The sequence below is a fragment of the Numenius arquata genome, chromosome 4 (genome assembly GCF_964106895.1).
Source record: "Numenius arquata chromosome 4, bNumArq3.hap1.1, whole genome shotgun sequence".
Classification (NCBI taxonomy): domain Eukaryota; kingdom Metazoa; phylum Chordata; class Aves; order Charadriiformes; family Scolopacidae; genus Numenius; species Numenius arquata.
The window spans coordinates 24,180,618-24,200,596 of NC_133579.1; the positions used below are offsets into that span (position 1 = coordinate 24,180,618).

General features: G+C 40.6%; 1 protein-coding gene across 1 annotated transcript in view; it reads right to left on the reverse strand.

The window, feature by feature from the left end:
- PPP4R1 (protein phosphatase 4 regulatory subunit 1) overlaps window positions 1-15,569 on the reverse strand; it is a 68,768-nt gene extending 53,199 nt beyond the window's left edge. Inside the window, exons 1-2 of the mRNA XM_074146244.1 lie at window positions 15,431-15,569; window positions 455-590 (exon numbers count right to left, since the gene is read on the reverse strand). Coding sequence (XP_074002345.1) covers window positions 455-590; window positions 15,431-15,515 — 221 coding nt within the window. The 5' untranslated portion in view covers window positions 15,516-15,569. The remainder of the gene's footprint in view (window positions 1-454; window positions 591-15,430) is intronic.
- Window positions 15,570-19,979: the final 4,410 nt, after the last annotated feature.

Below are 19,979 nucleotides of genomic sequence, written 5' to 3' on the forward strand. Positions count from 1 at the left end.
GATGATCCTGCAGAACACTTCTTGGGTTCCTCTGGCAGTCTACAGTGCTGTTCATTATCCTCCCCTGACCTTTCATGAAGTATTTTCTTAAAGTCACTTTCCACACATAGTTATGGATACAGTTTACTATTACCTTCTAGTCCTGTGTCAATGGTAATGTTAGCATCCACATAAAAACTAAAAGGATGTGGTGCAATTATTGAAAAAGTTCAAGAAGTCCTGAACTACAGCTGATTAAAAGGTAAGCATATGTTCTTCTGTAATCATTAATAGTTTGCTCTCTGTAAGTAGAAGGAATATCAGCAAACAGGAGGAGGAGTGGAAACTGAAGAATTTTGTAAAGTTATTGGGGTTTTTAAACTATTTGTATTTCATGCAAATTAACTTCAGTCAGATTTGAATCAGATGAATAGTTTGCATACCATTAGCCAGACAGGACATTTAAAAAGCATACCTGTTAAATATGTTCTCACTTGCAGCGTACTTGTCCAGTCTTCCCAAAGGCGTCAACATTTCATCTTGTGAGACAAAGTCCAGGGCTGAAGGTATAATAATCACATCAGACTCTGAGCTGTAGTCATCCACACCAACTATCAGAGACATCAGAAATATTCCTTATAATCACAGTAGTTTAACACTAAAATGATGTCTGTTGTTGGCCTGAAATACAGAAGTCTAGGCAAGGTCCCACTGACAACATATTTACTAACTGCACTACATCACTCCCCCTAGCTTTCCCCAACTCCCATAAAGCTTTTCTACACAAGAGCAATGATTACATATAAATTGAACTAAATGGATTTTGAGTTATTTTCTATACATTCCCAAAGATGATGTTTCACGAAACATCCAAGGTTCACAATATTTTTAGCTGACAAACAGTACCTTTATACCTTATATTTTTATTAAGCAAACGACTACTAGCTAATTCTAAGGTCAGCTTTTTGAAGATGCATAGACTAAAATCATAGGATCAATTAGCCCAGAGATAAAGAGTTAATACATCACCTAACAAAAAAAAATACTATTTTTAAAAATGAAAAACCTAAATTAAGCATGTTAAAAAGTTTAGATGTGTGTTGCTATATTCGACTACCAACTAAAATAGGCACAATTCACCTACTGCATAATTATTAATCAGCACATCAATAGGGAATTTTGTATAAACAGACACCTTTATCAACACGGAACCAGAATGAAATTGAAAAGAGTTCTATCTCTGCTCTGCAAACTGCTTGAAGAATTTGGATTTGAACTACCACCGTTTCTGTCTTCAAAATGCCCTCTAAAATGCTTGAAAACTCAGTCGCATAACAAACACCTTAACCTGCAAATGCAATCATTTATTTACTAGTTTTGCAAATGCATTCACTTATTTGCAAGAACTATACCAGGTCACCTGCTTTACTCCTGAAGATACAACGCTACAGTAGGCTACAACTATTCTTCTGTCTAGTTTGGACACGAGTCCAAGTTTCTCTGAAAGCTTTTTGAAAACTGGCAAATAGTGGGACACGAGACAGATCTAGAAGTCCAACAATGATTTTTTTAAAGAGTGGAATATATAGAGGAAAGAAAATAAGATTACTGTCCTCTCACCTTCCATACAACTACACTATTTTATATAAATTGGTTATCAGACATTGTATCATTATCTTCAACATTCAGAATATACAAGCAACCACAATTTTCTGAACTTCTTCACAAACATATTTCAAATGTCAAAAGATAGAACACCAAACTCTCCACAAGAGTAATATTTTTAGACCTAAGCTGAGTTAATAGCATCCCTTTACCAACAAACTAATTCTCCCATTTTCTAGGTAAAGAATCAATGGACATTGTTTAATTAGTCATAAATAAATCCCATCCCTAGAGGAGGGTCCAAATTCTGCAGTTGCTGATAGGACATGAAATCCTTGCTAGAAATCAAATGAAGATGTGATGGGAAAAGATCAAGGGCATAAGAAGAATCTGCGAGATAGGGGCAAGGAAGAAAGCATGCTAGGAACTGCAAGACAATAGAAAGAAGAGCAGTCTGGGGAGAGGAACTAGTGCTCTTAGATATGCCTAAGGCAGAGGATAACAAACTGCAGGGAGGGGAAGGGAAGGCTCAAAAAAGGTCAGCTGCAGAAAGCTACTGCAGCCCAAAGGGAAAGCACTTAGTAACCTCAAGTTTACACAACTGTTTGAACCTGTGTTTGGTTTGAATTTGTGGGTTTGGTTGGGTTGTTGTTTTTTTTTGTTGGTTAGTTTTTTGCAAGAATTGGTTTTATTTTCACAGAAAAGGTGGGAGACAGTAAAAATGCACTCACAGCACAAGTTAGGATTTTATGCCAGGTTAAGTTAACAAGGAACAAGCTATATCCTTTGACAGGCTCATAGGCCTTTAACTCAACCCACTGATCCAACTAAAACCACAGCTTTTCCTATGTTTATAGTTATGCCATGCACCTTTCTCAAAGACTAGTCTTTTTGGAATAGAATATTTCAGTTGAAGAGACCTACAACGATCATCTACTCCAACTGCCTAACCAATTCAGGGCTGACCAAAAGTTAAAGAACGTTATTAAGGGCACTGTCCAAATGCCTCTTAAACACTGACAGGCTTGGGGCATCAATCACCTCTCTAGGAAACCTGTTCCAGTGTTTCACCACCCTTTCCATAAAGAAATGCTTCCTCATGTCCAGTCTAAACCTCCCCAGCGCAGCTTTGAACTATACCCACATGTCCTCTCACTGGATCCCAGGGAGAAGAGATCAGCACCTCCCTCTCCTCTTCCCCTCCTCAGGAAGCTGTAGAGAGCAATGAGGTCTCCCCTCAGCCTCCTTTTCTCCAAACTAGAAAAACCCAGAGTCCCCAGCTGCTCCTCACAGAACATTTTATTGTATGCGAGCTCCTACTGTCAGAAGGCTGATTCAAGACGTGCTTTGAAGCAAACAAATTCTGCAGCATCCACACATGAAAAGTTACAAAGATGCAAATCATTCCAGGAAATGATTTGCAACAGTTTTGGGGGATTTTGTATAATTAGAATTACTCCCTTCACTAGGGAGCTAAACCACTGCATTCAGATCGGTTTTTTAAACTACATATTTTAAATTAATAGAGTTAAGTTGTGACATAACCAACTGGGGAATAAAAAAACACCACTCTAATACTCAGCGAAATTGATTCTGACAGGGTCCTCTTTTCCTATTTTAATGTTTGTTGATCATACTACAAATTTAAAAGCATAAATTGACAAAGCTATGTCAAAATACCAACATAATTACTGTCACCAATATAATTATTTTTATTTAGCTATCAAATAGGATCACATCAAATGTATGAATAAAAGAAAAAGCTGATCAACCACCTCTAGTTTTACTTTCTCCATTTCTCTCCTCTCAACCTCAACTTTATGTTCCATTTTTCTCTTTCCCCTCTATATTTATTCTCCCCTAATACTCCTACAGTGAGTGGTCCAATGTAATGTCATCTTAAGATGGCACAGAACATGGCAACTGCTCACTCTATATGTCTCAACATGTAAACGTGCACCAAAGTTGACTACATGTCTGATGCCTTTGATTTACTGAACTGAACATTCTGGTAATTTTTGCCTCGTGAAACCAGTTAAGTCAACCAAACTGCTAAATCCGTTCTATAGCACATGTAAATATCAATGATAAAAATATGAGCAGCTGCTTACAATTTATCTGTTTAATGTCTCCTAATAGTTCAGACCGAAAGCAAGGTATGTGGCTTTGACTCTGCTGTGTTTGTGCACTATAAAATTAAGTTTAGCACTACATTGGGCTTAATGTGCTTCTGCTACTGATGCTGAACAACATTTTTTAAGTAATTCCAGCATCTCACTTCATAGTCACAAAAGAGATCATTTAAATGGCAGCATCCTGATAAATGCAACACTAACAGGGAAGAGAGAGGTGATAAAAATAAACCAATCAGTACATGAACAGTATAAAGTTCTTTTAAAATACTGTTACAGCTGTCTTAGATACTCATTTTCACTTTCAACACCAAGACACCAATCCAAGCGAAAAGAGGCATCAGCCCAGTAGAATTCCCATTCTAACAAAGCCCCTTAAGTGGATGTTTGTCTTTAACTTGCCCCAAATATGATTCGTCAACAATCTAACCACTCCTCATCTAAAAATGCCTAAAGAGCATACTTTGCATTATTCAATAAACCAAGTCACTTTGATATTCCCTACACTCGGAAGGTTATTCCAACAAAGTTATCCGAAAGGCTGTTAACTGAATACTTCCTCTTCAGCCCTCCTCTGCTTTCCACCCAACTTTTATCACTTTTGAAGCTTTACAAATGCAAAAAATAGCCTTGAACACAAGTATACTGGTTTTGGCTGGATTAGTTAAAATTGTTCACTTTTTCAAACCAGTACAAATAAGTCCAGACCGAATGCTCAGAAGGCATCTAAGCTAAAAGATACTACTGAAAACTAGTGCCAGTTCAGAGCCTAAGTACCTTTTAATCTGGTCTTACATGTTCACACCAACATGCAAATAATTAGAGCTAAGAAATCAGAAGTTTCTATAAAAACACCCTATCCCAGCACTTGGAAGTCCCTAGTGGTGACAGGATGAGGAATGATAATTGGACAACAGTGTGAAAAGCAACCACAGTGCCCCTATTTCCTGTCCACATAAGGACCAAGGCAGAGCAAAATGAATAAATGTGTGAATTTATCTAGACTAAGTAGTTTGTAAACGTATCTTCAAAACTCTACACTACTACCACCAAACACAACGCAGCACCGCACAAGATAACCACTGGATTTTGTTTCAATACCTGACTATCACTGACCTGTTGTATGACACAAGTAACTCTTCTGTACCTTCATTTTCCTGTCCAATCATTTGACTGTTTTTGTATATGTTGTTCAGGCTTGTCTATCTATCTTGCATCTGGTCCATACTGTACCAAGAATACATTACCACCTGCTCTAAGTTCTCCTGTTTCCCTTAAGTTCTCCTCTGTTTCATGGCAAGGATACAATGCTTACCACAATTATTAACTAACATGAACGATACAGCAATCTCACTGAGACAGACTAAGTTTAAAGGTGCTTACTCGACCACTGACAAGCTTGGTTGAGCATACAACAACAAAATGTAAGTCCATTTAAAACTCAGTCCCCTGTAAAACCATAGTCTATAGGCCAATTTTCAAGCGAGATGATTTTTCTAATACATATCTCATCTTAGTTGTATCTTTCACAAAGGTCTTGATTATATTGTGTCTTCTACAGACAGGTGTACAAGATCATGTTTCAAAAAAAAATTACTATTTTTCTTTTACTTCATAATGCATTAACTCTTTGCCATAGACTGTTCAGTAACAAGGTCTATATGTATTCTTTTTGTTCTTCTATATCTGCTACAGGCTTCATGGCAAAAACATATCCTCCCTCTTTTTGACACAGAAACTCAAGGTATTCTAAAAATGAGCAATTTTCATTTCTCAAAGCTAAGCAACAAATAATTTTTAAAATTTGAGATTTCCAACTAATATTACAGTTCCCTCATTTTATCCTCTGCATTTCCAAAGCATTCTCAAGATTTGTTAAGAAGTCTCTACGGCAGTTGCTATAGATATATCTAGTAAAATGGACTAATTTTTATTCAGCTGTAGTACAGGCTATTTGCTACAGTCTACATCAGTTGTTACTGTAAGTATACCCAGATTAATACAGCACTTATATGCAGGAAGGACTTAGTTCTGTTTTGCTGTTCAAGCAAGCAATTTTTCTGTTTAATTGTAAAACAGAAATAGTAGTCCTACAAGTCCAAACATTTGATACCATAATCACAAAATAATAGCAGCAAGTTTCATTCTAAGTCACCATCCTCTATGCTAGGAAAGAATAAATTCACCTTACATTCAGATTTCTGCAGAACACAAGTAGTGTTCTCAGCCTTTCAATATTGTAAATGCACTCCTTTCCATCTCATTTTCCATGAGAAGTATCGTTTTGCAACTTTATGTTCTGCAAAGAAAAATCTACCTAAGCATGAGCACGGAAGCTAAACATCTATATTTGTCCACAGTTAGGAACTCATTTCTCTTACCCTTTCATAGTGTACTACATTACAGCTCCGGTTCCAGAGTGACATCACAGACCAAAGCGTCAGTTGTGCTATTTCAGCTTCATCTGCTACCACAAATTTATTGCACTGCTTCAGCAATATTAACCAAGATCTATTGTGATGACAGTTACACAAATATTACAAAATGCATTTGTAATGCTGAGTTCCACCATCTTGCCTACCACATCCAGGTATCACTCACAGGTGATCACAGGTCCCATTGTCAGAGAGTGGGAGCTGATTTTTCCAAGAGACACTTAAAATATATCATCTGTTCTCCTGCTGTTGTCTGAGACTGAAAATGCAAGTGGGATGCCACAAGTTTACCCTGATATTGCAAATGTTTTCAGAGAAAAATGCAAGTTTGACCAGTGTGTGATTTTATTATGCAACATTACAAAACGGGTGAAAAAACCATTATCTTACTCCATCCACCATATTAGCGGGAATAAGAACCACACTTCCCCTTCTCTGTCTTTCCCACAAACTTCCCATTTAAACAGGGAGGACTGTCCATCTGAAGCCTCTATCAATGTGGTGAAGTCACCAGACCTGAATGCATACTTTGTTGTCTGCGCTCCAAGTTTGATGGGACTGGGTTTGGAGCTGGGAGAGGAGGAGGAAAGAGGTAGGAGCAAGGAATATGAGAAGGGGGAAGTGCAAAGCAGCTCTGATGCAAAGCTGCTGTGCTAACAGCAAGGCTTACTGCATTAGCCCCTATGTAGGACTTTGATAGCAGAGCTTGCTAACAGCTTGAAGTACAGAGCAAACCCTTTAAAATAAAGCTTCGGTACAGCCTTGGGATCATTTAGCAGATGAAAGAATCAAAATCAGCAGCTATTTACATACAGAATTTATGCAAGCATGGTACAGCAAATTTAAAAGACCCACTAGACTAAACATAACAGACTATTTTCATTTAGCAAAGGCCTTCAAAAAAGATAATAGTTATCAAGCATGCCAAAGGAGTTGCATTTCTCAGCAAATGTCAGAGTAAACAAGGAGTGGTGCAAAATTCTTTAAGCAACAAGAACAGGTGCAGCTATAGACAAATTTGTCTCTTTGAGGCGTACACAAGCAACACTAAAAATCCTGATTTATTCTGAAACAAAGGAATAGTTCCATCTCATATTGCTCACTAGTCATTTATTTGCACAACAACTGAATGTACCTTCTCCTGGTTAAGTTTGACCTGCAACAAAAGCTGGTCCAGAGGAAACTGAAACAAAGAGAAGGTCATCCAAGCTATCAGTTAAAACAATCAACAGTTTATATTTTGTCCACCAATTTCCTGTTGGGAGCCTGACATGCCCATCACCATGGTGCTCAAGTACCTTGATATTTAAGTCCCTATCTTTTACCCTTGCCAAACAACTGCATACAATTAAGAATCATGGAATGAGGCTGGAGTGAAGCAAGTGTCAGCTAGTGCCAGCAGGAAGTTCCTCTAAGTGACTTTTTTCTCCTCTGCAAGTTCCTTGCAGTCAGAGAAAGGTATCCACCCTCTGTCTGCAGAGCACTGCTACTTAAGGGGTTTTTGATTGCCTCCATGACTGATTGAAAATTTTGAAGCACTGCAAAGAGAATTTCACTTTATCTTCAACCAAGATGGTCTCCCTGGTCCTACCATGACAGGACACATGCATTCACTGCGCCTGGAGCCATGCTCAAGTTCTCCCCCTAAATGAGTATTTCATAAACAAAAAAACAAAGTTCAAACTACATATGCTTTACCCTTGGACTAAGTGGAAGGGAGAGTATTATGAAGCAAGCAGTTGAAGCTCAAACGCTCCAAAGGCTTGTGCTAGTTTTGCAATGCTGATGTGACACCAGGAGTTATAACACATTAGCTACTAACCCAACAGTTCCACTTGAATCAAGTGTTGCTCCACTGTGCAGTTACTTCAATTGGCTCACTCACAGTAACTGAAACACACCAGGGCTACATGCAGCAGAGAAGGCAAGTTCTGATTAGTACATCCATAAACTATAAAACATGGCTTTGCAACATAAATCACTTTGAACTTCCTAACTGTAATCCTCCTCTCTCCACTTAAACGCTCTTGAGACGTTGTTTGACAGCATTCAAAAACTCTTGGTGGGATAAGCCCTCGTGTTTCCTGAGCTTTCAGATGTGGAAATTCTTTCTGCGACTTTTCATACCATTCTTCCTTCTGTAACTCTCCACACTTTTCCTGTCTATGCTCAGTATAAAGTATCAAACTGGTCTATGGGAGAACACTGAGCAGTACAGAATGCAGTGGATTCACTGTAAGAAAAAGTAAGAGCAGCTACAGGTGTTAATTTCAATGTTATTTAAAATAGTTTCCTCTAATAAAACATACATACAAGCAAATCCGCACAAGCAAGTATCCCTACAGACTAATAAAGCTATTCCTCCTGCAGGCTAGAGAGGAAGGAAAAGGTGGTCTCCTCCATTCAAATATTTGGGAACTGTTCAGACACTATAGCAACAAGACAAAAAAAAAAATACCTAAGCAGACTTGTTTATCAGAGAAAAACACTCCAACAGTCTGCATTAGCGCTCATATAGAATGTCATTTTTATACATTAATATTTTTAGCTTTTATGGAAATCATATTTCAGAATAATGCATATTTATCATACTATTTGCCTTTCATTTTTCTTTACCTTAAAAATAGTAAACCCACCACCACCAAAGCAGTAGTCTCAACTCTCAGCACAGCTGTTCTGCTGTTGCAAACCCTTCACAAACATATTTTGACACTTGGTTTAACGTATACATTGGACAGGATTTTAAGACCCTACTGCCAGAAAGAACCACACCCAAAACAAGAAAAAGCCACATTAATTTTCCTTATGCTATACCTTCTAAAGCAGGCAAAGAAGCCCTGATGTTCTTTCTCTGTTCCTTTAGGGGCAGCTGTCCCTGCCTTGCTCTTCCAAAGACGGAGTTTTTACTCCGGCTCTCAAAGCAGAAGCTATCCTCTCATCTAGTTCTGCTACTGTTACAAGCCATCTCTTGTAGCTACTGCGCGTACACTGAAAACTTCCTGCCCACACAGAGGGAAAGTCTCAGCAGCAAAAGACACACACAGGAAAGAAGTACTTTTATCTTCAACACACTGCGGTCTGCCACCTCCACAATAGGTCAGCAGTCAGAAACAACTGCACGAACACCAAGGTCTCACTCAAGCTGAAGATTTTGAAAATTTCCTCTCTTTCCTGACTCATTCATGCCTTCCCCTCTTTGGTTTTTGGTAGGTTTGTTTGTTTGCTTTTGTTTCATTTGTTTGGGTTTTTTTCCCCTCGAAGTGGGAGAGAAAGGGACAATACCTGAAGCTCTAGGAGATAAGTCAGGAGACAAAGATAAAATTAAAAAAAAGAAAACAAAAAGAAAAAAAAAAGAAAGGAGCTGGCAACCTTAATTGAGGATTCCTGCCAGAGACAGGAACGTAAAAGGTGGCTCGTGAAAAGCACATTTCCACATCAGAAGTGATGCTACTGGCCTTGGGAAGCTGAAAGCCTAGAAAATTAGCTCTTCTTCAAACCTCTGCTAGGTGTAATGGAGAAAACATGTGCAGCTGCATGGGGAAGGTTCATTAACCTATACCAAACCCAGCACAACCCTCTTCTCACAGCATCTCCTTCTCTCTAGGATCCTAAGAGGTTGCTCAAGAAAAAGACACTAACCATTACCCACCTGAGACCACTAAAATCTGAGTTCCATGGGGAAACAGCCATCCACCTGAGTCTCCCAGTTTCTATGAGGATAAATCATCACATTAAAAGACAAAGAAATAAACTGAAGAGACAGGAGAATTAAAAACTGATCTTCAGAGGAAACAACAGACTTAACAGGTATGCTTCATTAGCATAAAAAAAAATGGTTATTAGATTCCCAATGGAACAGAATCTTAGTCACACCAGAGAACCAAAAGTCTGACATTAATTTCTGTTATTATTTATTGCAACACAGCCATTAAAAACTGCAGACTACTGAAATGCCATCCCAGTAACTCAAACTCTCTCAGCATTCTTTCACCAGAGCCAAGTCTCTGATGGGACCAAAAGGTCAGTACTGCAACATAGCATTTGAACATTATGTTGGAAATATAGCTATACTAGTGACTGGACTCGCAGTCTATACCTAACAACTAACAGCATAACAAAATTTGCTAATTCTTGTTCTGTGGAAAAGGAACAAAGGAACCACCATACAAAAGCTTCTGATACTACTATGTACAGCTGCAGGAAAGGTAAGGTGAATTTTAACATACCGGATGCATGTTATCCCAACATAATTCACTACAAGGGAGTAAAAACTACAACACAGCATCAAACTGTGCTTGTGATTTGTCACCACAGGGAAATACAGACTGATTTTATTTATTAAAGCAAAACAAAAACAAAACCCCAACCAAAACCCTTTTGGCTTTGAGTGTTATGAAAAAAGGAAAAAAACTTAAAAGAAAAATTAAACTGAAATTAGCTTCTGTTTGGGAAGAGACTTTTGCGCTACACAAGTTGTGCATGTAGAATAATTTAATTAAAAGCATTCAAACAACACGAGCTCACTGTTAATGCCAGATGATTTGCTGATCACCTGGAACCAGAACGTGTCATCAAAGATAAACCAGCTTTTTGACACCTGCAGATGCACAAAGAGTGTTTTCTTCAGCTCAGCTGAATAACTGGCTCACTTACGGTTGAGAAGCCCACTGGGAGGAGGCTAGAAAGACCTTTTTCATTGCTTGGAAAGGGAGGACAGAACTCAATACAAAAAGAGAGGTGTATTAGGTTATAGCTACGATATTTTTTCTAATCTTCATAAATGTTTGAGCCATTAGTAAAATCCAACCAGTAACACTAGATTTGCTAACTGTAAAAACTGTCTTATTAAATGTTAAATCTATCTTACTGTTAAACTTTTATGCTAAGAAACACACAGCTGTATATATATGTATCTACAAAAACTCATTTAACAGTTCAAACTAGAACTGTATAAACTATGCTTAGATATTAAAATACTATTTTCTGCATTTTTAGTTAAAACATCCGAATACTAAGCGTACAGAAAAAGGTAACTATCACTCACCGTTTTCCAACATAAAAGGTAAAGCTTCAGAATCTGAATGTTAAGCTACTAACCACCAAAGCACATATATAGCACTTGCAACTATAAAGTCCAAAAGTTGTATGTAAATGCAGCTGCCAGTTATCAATAATAAACATTTTTTCAAAAAAAACAAATGCAAAATAGTATTAAAACCAGTTATTAGATCAAAATTTCTTTTCTCTACTGATTTAAATCCCAATTAAAATCCCCAGTTAAATAAAGCCATCTTCTTTAACAATCAGAATTCTAATTACAGATGGCTCTATTTTTCAGAATACACATCCTGCACACATCAACGGACAGACTGAAAGAAGTCAGCATCATGGTACGTTCGATTGCATCTATCTGTACTGATCAGTTCAGTTTTCAGAAACATCCAGGGGGATGAAGGGGTGTGGAACACAAACTATCTAGGAAGAGCCATAAAGAACATTTTATTTATCATCAGAAATGTAAAGTTCTACAGCTGCCATGTTTGCTTTTGAAGCATTTTTGTTGTTTATTTTCTTTTCTGTTTTATACTTAGCTTGTATAGCTATGTTATTCTATTTTGATTTTGTATGCACAAAACAAAGATTTGAACAATAGACAATTTTTCCCTGACTTCTTTTCATATACTATGCAAGATTTCAGACACAATATCAAAGAAGCCAATAGTCCAAGTAGCATTATGGGCAACTGTCCAGCTGACACTGAACCACTACCTTAGTTTTGACACATTATAGTGGCCAGATGGGATGAAGAGTCTTCTGCAGGCTTCCACTTTGAATTTTCACCCTATTGCCTTTAGGGTGGGGTTTTTTTGTCTTAACACATATCATGCATTAAGTTCACCTTCACACAGATTAAATGCAAGGACATGTTACTTATTTGGGGGATTAGAGTCAATAACAAAGTTGCATTTCACAATAAGAACTTATATTTAGGAGTGAAATCTCTCTTATAACCTTATGTATGTTCAGCCACATACATTCAATGATTATTTTTTTTTAATTATTTTTACTTCAAACTACCAAACAAGAAAAAGCTGCTGGCTGAATATGGGAGAGCCAGAATTTCTTTAGGAAATCATAGCCTCTGACATCAGGAGTTACCTCTACAGAAGCAAAATATTAGCTAAAATTAAAGTACTGAAATACCACATGCCAAGCTATGTAACTACTTAAAGCAATCATGTGTGTAATGTACCATCAGGTGTAAAGTATGCATTCACCTGGAAAAAAAAATTTTAAAAAAAATCAGAGCTTTCCAGCAGTTACCAAGCAACCAAGAACAGAAAATAATATGAAGCTTTCAAAATAGAAATGCAAACCAAAGCTGAAATTAATTATTTAAAAGTCAATCCAGCTGGTTTATCAACTACTCTCTAAAAGCCTTTCTTATAAAAGCTCCTGTTTAATCTCTGACCTCTTAAACAAATAAACAAAAGGCAATTTTTAAATAGATGCCTTCCACAGCATATATTCTGAAGGTCTCCCACTATTCCAAAAGCAGATTTACTACTCTCTGTTGAAATCTAGGAATGCTTCATTTAACCTAAATATTTATCAAAAGTTCTCTTTGGGAAAAGGTAAACTTTGTTTTACAAGCAACTATTAAAACAGTACTCCAAAGACATAATAATTTACGATTTTATATTTCAGTTCAATTAGCTTCCAACAAGTTAGCACAAGGAATGAGGAGAGGCACAAGTTGTACAGTTGTACAAGTTCTTGATTAAACTCCAGCTTTCCAGTGAAATACTTAATTCCAGAGACCTTAAAGACAACAATCATAAAACAGCTATTCTTAATTTTGCTCACCTAAAAAGATATAGATGCTTGGTTCATTACTTTTAGCAGCAACTGTGCTTTGTTGTTTGCCCAACTCCAGGACTTTCTCCTACTGCTGCTTTACAGCATGACCAATAACAGGTATCTATTAGTCACCTTAATGATTCTTTCATTTTCTTTTGTACTTTTATTGTATTAGAAAATGGTGAATCACATTGTAAATTATCATTATAATAAAAGCACATTTTTGTGATTCAGAATCAAACCTAGACTCACTGAGGAGCTACAAAGAAACACCTAATCTAGTAAAATGTCCTAAACCATATGCCTAATCAGAGACTGAGCTTCAGATGTTCAATCCAGATCTGTACACATTCACCTAGCCTCAATCACTGCTGGCTTCTCCAGCATACCTTATAGATGTTTTGCTACTGCTTGATACCAGACCAATTAAAAACCCAAAGATTTACCAAAAACTACTTAGTCCACTTTTCAAAATAGCCAAACGATTGATCCCATCTCAGACTTTTCTTATAATTCATATTATTTTACATTTACCCAATTTCTCCTCCTAAATTACACCAGCAGGACTAGAAGCATGCCCGCATGTCTTTTTCCTTGTTTGTCCTTAACTATAGCTTAGCATATTTAATAGCAAGACCACAGCTGGCAGAACCACACATGCATAAAAGCTGCCAGCACTTCCAGTTTCTCAGAATTGGATTACTGCTCCAGGAATATACCTCTAAACCTGTGTCTAACTCTACTGCTCACAAGAGCTGTAAATATTTGTAATATTTACAATAGAGAGATACTATAGGGTGGCACAGCCAGGCAAAAATTGCATCTTTTTGTTTTGTTTTTTTTTGACATTGTCTGTTTCACATGTGCAACCATGAAATGTAATCCCAAACAATGCATTAACTGGCAATGCTTTCGTAAATTGCATAAAACCTGTTGTACATGGGTAGAAAACATGGTTATTTCAAAGAAATACCATTGTACAAGAAACATTGGGTTGTTACTAGATACGTATAGTCTCCTTGCTCTGTATTATTTTTCTTTAACTCAAACCCGCCTCACAAGAACAAAATCACACCAAATTCAGAACCATAAAAGACATCATGTGACTGAACTATGTCCAGACAGCAAACACTGATTCATACAGATTCCTGTTTTTTTCTTCTTGAAGTAATATGCATAAGTATTGAGCTATTCACTTTTATCTACTTCCATCAAAACCTCAGTAATTTTTAATGAGGTTTCAAATTTTTAGTATGGCTCCTGCCTTCAGGATGCTCTCATCTGGATTGAGTCATATCTCCACACGTATATTATGCTTTAAAGACAAGACCATAACATTCAAACCATCACCAGAAACCCACGGCTTCAGAATCATCTCTCCAATGACTACACTCATATCTTACTTCAACTCTCGTCAAGAAAAAATGATTATCTAAATGGAAATTTAAGACCACACATTTTAAAATTTAAAAAAAAAAAAAAAGTGTTACTTCTGAGGAAGTCATCTTATAATCACACGAAGTTTTCAAACAGCTATACTATCAATCTGAATTTCAAGCAGGCAGAATTGAAAAAAAAAAAAAAGCCTAGAGAAAGGCTCCCTCTTTGTGCAAGGCAACACACAATAAAAGCCTTTTAAACGTCAGATCACAAAACCGAGGAAGGCGTAAAACGCTTACAGTAAATTTTGAAAAGTTAAAATAACATTCCCCTAAAAACGTAAGACATAAAATTACAGCTTTTTCTCCTGCAATCTAGTCCTGGTGAGCAGCTCGCTGCGCAGACTGCACATCAGACAAAATACCTTCAGACAGCGACAAGGGTCCGCACGCCCACGGCAGACTGTGAGGCAGACGCCTGCCTTACCAGCCACCTCCATTTTTCACTTTCCGCCTAAAGATTTATCCTCCTCTGCTTTCCAGGAAGCTCCCTCAGTATTGACATTAGCAACAGACACCTTCTCACCTGAGTAATCTTTTTTACAGTCTGCCCAGCGAGGCTTCATATACCCCTGAGTTAGTAATTTTGCACCAGAGCCACCACAGTCTGCAATTTGCACCCTGACATTAACTCTTTTCCACACATCTCTCCAGCAGGGTCGGGAAGAGGGGGCCGGAGGGAAGGAGGGAGGGAGGGAGGGAGGGGGACGACAACAACAACAAAAAAATACATAGAAATATATAGATATAAAAGGAACGAGCAACCCACACGCTGCAGCCTTCGAGCCGGCAGGTCTCTCCTCCTTGGAGGCGTCCGTCCCCCTCCCACCCCGGTGCCCAGGCCGTCAGGGGACGGTTCCCCTGGGCGGCCCTCAGGCTACCACCACACCTCCCCGGCGGGGCGGCCGTTAACGGAACCCCCACGCGGACCCACCCCGCCCCGCCCCGCCCCGCCCGCGCTCCCCGCCGGCTAACGCACCCCGCTGCGCGCCGCCACCGCCGCTCCCCCGCGGGAAAGCCCGGCGGAGCCCGGTCTGCCCCACGCGTGCCCGGCTGCGTGTCATGTACACAGGGAAACGCGGAGCATGGCCTCCTCCTCCTCCTCCTCTTCCACCCCCCCCCCCCCGCCTCCCACAATGCACTGTGGGCGCTCCCCTCTGAAGCTACTTCCTCGCCCGAAAGCTGCCCCACGCCCCCCCGGCCCCACTCACATCCGTCAATCTCCTCCTGCAGGTCCTCCTGGAGCAGCGACAGATCTAGGGGGGAGACACACCATGTGCCAACGCGCCCGGCCCGCCGCCCCCACACCACCCCCTCCCCGTCACGCGTGACCCGGCCCGCCCGTGGGGCCGCCCCCCCGCCGTCGCTGCCGTTAGCGGGCTGCGCCCCGGTGCCCCCCCACGACCTGACCCCGCAGCCCCCCGCGTTCCGAGCCGGACAGCGGCGGGAAGCGCTTCCGAAGCCGGGCCAGGGGAGAAGAGGAGGAGGAGGAAGAGGAGGAGGGGGGGGGAAGAGGAGGGCTGGCGCCTCACCGGGGAGGCGGCGTGTGCGGAAAAGGGGGAGGGGGGGGCGCTACCTACCCGCCATCTTGCTGCAGCCCCCGCGGGGCGCCCGGCTACATTTAACCCGCGGGCGAGCGGCGAAGAGGAGGGCGGCGGTACGGGCAACAGGCCCCGCGCGGTCCAGGCCCCGGGCCCGGCGGCGTCTCCCCACGTCCCCGGGAGAGTCGCGCTGGGAGGGAGGAACGGGCGGGCGGAGGAAGGCGGGAGGAGGAGGGGTCTGGGCCGGACACGCTGCCCCCGCCTCCGCCCGGCGGAGCCGCGCTCGCTCGCACAGGCGGCCGCGCCTCCCCGCCCCTCGCTCTGACTCACGCCCGGAGCCGCCCGGTCCGGCCCGGCCTGGCCCTGCCCGCCGGCGGTGAGGCCGGCGACCGCCAGGGCACGGATCGCTCACCTGGGCTCACCGCTCCCCCTCACACCCCCCCCCCCTCCGCCGCCATCTCGGGGCTCGGGCTCCTCCTGCCGCCAGCCGTGGGGCGGGGAGGGCAGGGGGGCTGAGGCGAGGCCCCGGCGCGCTCCCGGCTCTGCCCTGAAAGGCCCCCGTTTTGGGGTCACCCGCGGAGACTGGGATGCCGTAAGGGTCCTCCTCACCTTGGGCTGGATGAGGGTCGCTTCGAGAGGGAAGGGGTCCCGGCGAAGACAGCACGGCCGCAGAAGTCCCCGCCTCGGGCGTCGTGGGGTCACCGGGAGTGACACCGTGCCACCCTCAGGCTGCCCACGACCACCCTCCTCCAGTAAGGGCCGAGTTTCGGCAGCTTAAACCCCGTGCGGTTAAAAACACAGGGTGTTGTCCCCTGCCGTGCATTCTGGCTTTTGTTGTAAAAGTACACAGTTTAGCTGTGCGCACACGCAAAGGTACCCATCCTTTTCTGCTTTGTTGGCTGTACCTTGTGGTCAGTGCCGGTGGTGGTTGTCATTTTAACTGTTATGATACAGATTTTCCACTGTAAGTTGGAAGATTAAAAGTGTTGGATAACACAAATGCTCTAATTAGGTGATACCCAGAGCACTTGATAAAAGAAAGGACCGTTACTGCTACTGGTGCTACCTCAGGAGTTTTATCTGAGTCTTCCACAGTCTTATTTTTGTCTTTGTAGTAATTGATGAAGTTGTTAATACACAGAAAAGCAAAATAAACTATTTTTGCTAAGTTTTTCAAAAAACGATGCAACTTCAGTAGCTCTGGGTTTTTTTAACTGAATGTTTGACAGCATGTCTTATAAGCTGCTTTTTAACATCATATGGTTGTTTTTATTTTGTAAATTGGACAAGGATTAAATCTCTATAGTCATTCATTCTCTTTACCATAGTGGCTGAAAACATGTAATCTTTTAAAATGCAAACATCCCTTTCCTTACCATCCTATAGGACAAGCTCTGCCCTGTTTCATACCCATTCAATCTTTACACAAGTCACTAGGGCCTACCTGGATTCTGGTTACCCAACACTTGCTTTTATTCAGATATATAGCCTCAAAACCTGAGTAAATCAAGTAAATTCACCATGACTAAGTTATATGAACTGTGCTATTCTCTGCCAGAGTAATTTAAGAGGAGATTCAGGGGAAATATTTGACATCACAAATCACTGGCAATGCTGGATGTAATAGCAATAGACCTAGAACAGAAAAATAAAGTGTACTTGAAGATCCCATTTTTATTATCTTTCTTACTGCAAATTATTTCCAGGAAGTTTTCTCTCATCTCCTCTCTGCATCCTTCAGCACAATCAAGGCCCAGTTTTGCTTCCTCTGAATTCAATAGCAACAGCCTAAAATGTGATGTGGTTCGCTTTACTGAAGGAATCAGGGGGTTTGAGCACTTTTTCCAGCTCTTTACAAAGAGGCACATTAACCACAGGTTACTGTGGTCTGAGGGCATCAAAGCTACCTTGACCATTATTATCATCATCAGAATGAGCAATGGAACTTAATGGGATATGTCTATGACAACTGGGTTTATAAATTGGAATGCACCAGAATTACTGCTCTTAAAAGTGTATTTATAGTGTTAATTATCATCAATTAATTATGTAATGGTTTCTAGAGTATTTAGGATTTTTTTTATTTCTATGTAAGTATTTGTTTAAAGAGAGGAAGTACAATTTATGTAATAAAGGAAAGTAAAATGATGATTGCAAGAGACCTTACTTAACATAAATTCATATAAATGAATTTTGGATCTTGCTATGGGCATGCGATCTTCTTAAGTGGTGGTTAGTTCGTTCTCTGTAGGCAGGACTGTGTGGTATTTAAATAGCACAGATAACAAGGATCAGTGTGAGTTAGGCTTGCAAGACAAATTGTGATTGTTCAGGAATTGCAATTATTTTTGCTATGTTACCCGTAGAACATCAGACTGTGTTCCTCAGGCGCAGTTGGTCCCAGCACCATCGCTAGCAGCCATCAGGAAAGGTCTCTTCCTCTGTGAGTGGAAACTCTGACAAAACCCTTGGCTCATACAGTGACACGTACATGGAAGGGAAAAATAATTTAAAAAAATATATATATTTGGCTTCATGACAACACACAATGCAAAATCCCACTTAATGAATAAGCAAACAGATATTTTTAAACTTCTCGTCCTCAGTAAATCCCCAGGTACACCTTAAGGGCCTGATAGAAAGTTCCAGCTGATGGTAAGATTCCCTGCCACTGGTCACAAGCAAGGCAGACAGAGACTCCGTAAGTGTAGGACAGACATTGACTCTTTCAGACAGTGCGATGAGCTGCCATTCTAAAATAACATACCTAATTATGAAAGAAAATTTTCATAACAGACTTGTTTTATTAGACGAGATGTGTTAAGGAGCAAGCAATACAGCACCTGCCAAAATGTTTTATCAGGTTTTGTGCTGGAGTTCTCATAGTCAGTTTGAGTACCCTTACAGGCACTGGCAAGTTAAAAACATAGGAAACAGATAAACTCACGTTTGCACACTCTATCTCATGGAAAACCACACTACAAAGGGTGGAAGCTAAAGCTATGGATGGAAGGATACAAATGGAAGATTCCTTGGCAAGATCCTTTCCATGTGATAGAAGACAGCTGTATCGCTATTTACATGATGTATCACATCATGTGTCTTGCAATCACCAAGACATTATAGTATTTACATGAAGTACCACAGGCATCCTTCCAAACCTACACGAGTGACCAAGTTAGACACCAGATACCTGACACCCATCTAGACATATTTGCAATGTGCTATTCTGTAGTTGGATTAGTGATGCTTCTTCAGTCAAAACAGCTCCAGGTATAAGGAACTCAGGCTCAGAAACCCTGCAGCCCCAAGAAGTCACCCGTATTATCTTATCATATTATTACCTAGCATATTATTATCTATTTTCTCTCATTTGCTGTGAAGAAGCAAGTCTGATCAGACAACAGTGCCAGCTTTCAATGGCCACACATTAAGTAGCTTTGCATTTCTCCCAGGCGACCCGCCATGTGTGGGAAGAGGTTCCCATAAATATCTGCGCAGCCATCTCGCTATCCTCCTTCGGATTCCTCCACAAAACTCTCTTTTCCTGTAAAGCCTACCAAAAAATGTACCGGGGTTAGACTGCTGGTGCACCAAGGCAACTGCTTATCCTCTTGAGTAATACTGACTCATAGTTTTCTTGTCCACCCCCGGGATTGTCTGCACACATATGTTGTGCTTTATGGTTAAACTATACACTCTTTACTTCTTAGGCCATCTTCTTATTCTTCACAGAGGGCTTAACCAAAATTGGCCCATGACTAAATATATGGATTAAGATACATATACACACATAAGCACAGGGGTATATCTGTAATACATCTGGATACACATGAAAACCTGTTTGCTGAAGCCTGGGACACGGTCAATGTGCATTTGAAAATATAGTAAAGCATTTCTACTAAAAAGAGGTGTTTGTCATAAAACCTTTTCTTTCTTCTCCTTTCCTTCCGTCTCTCCTTCCCTTCCCCTATTCCTGTTCTTTTT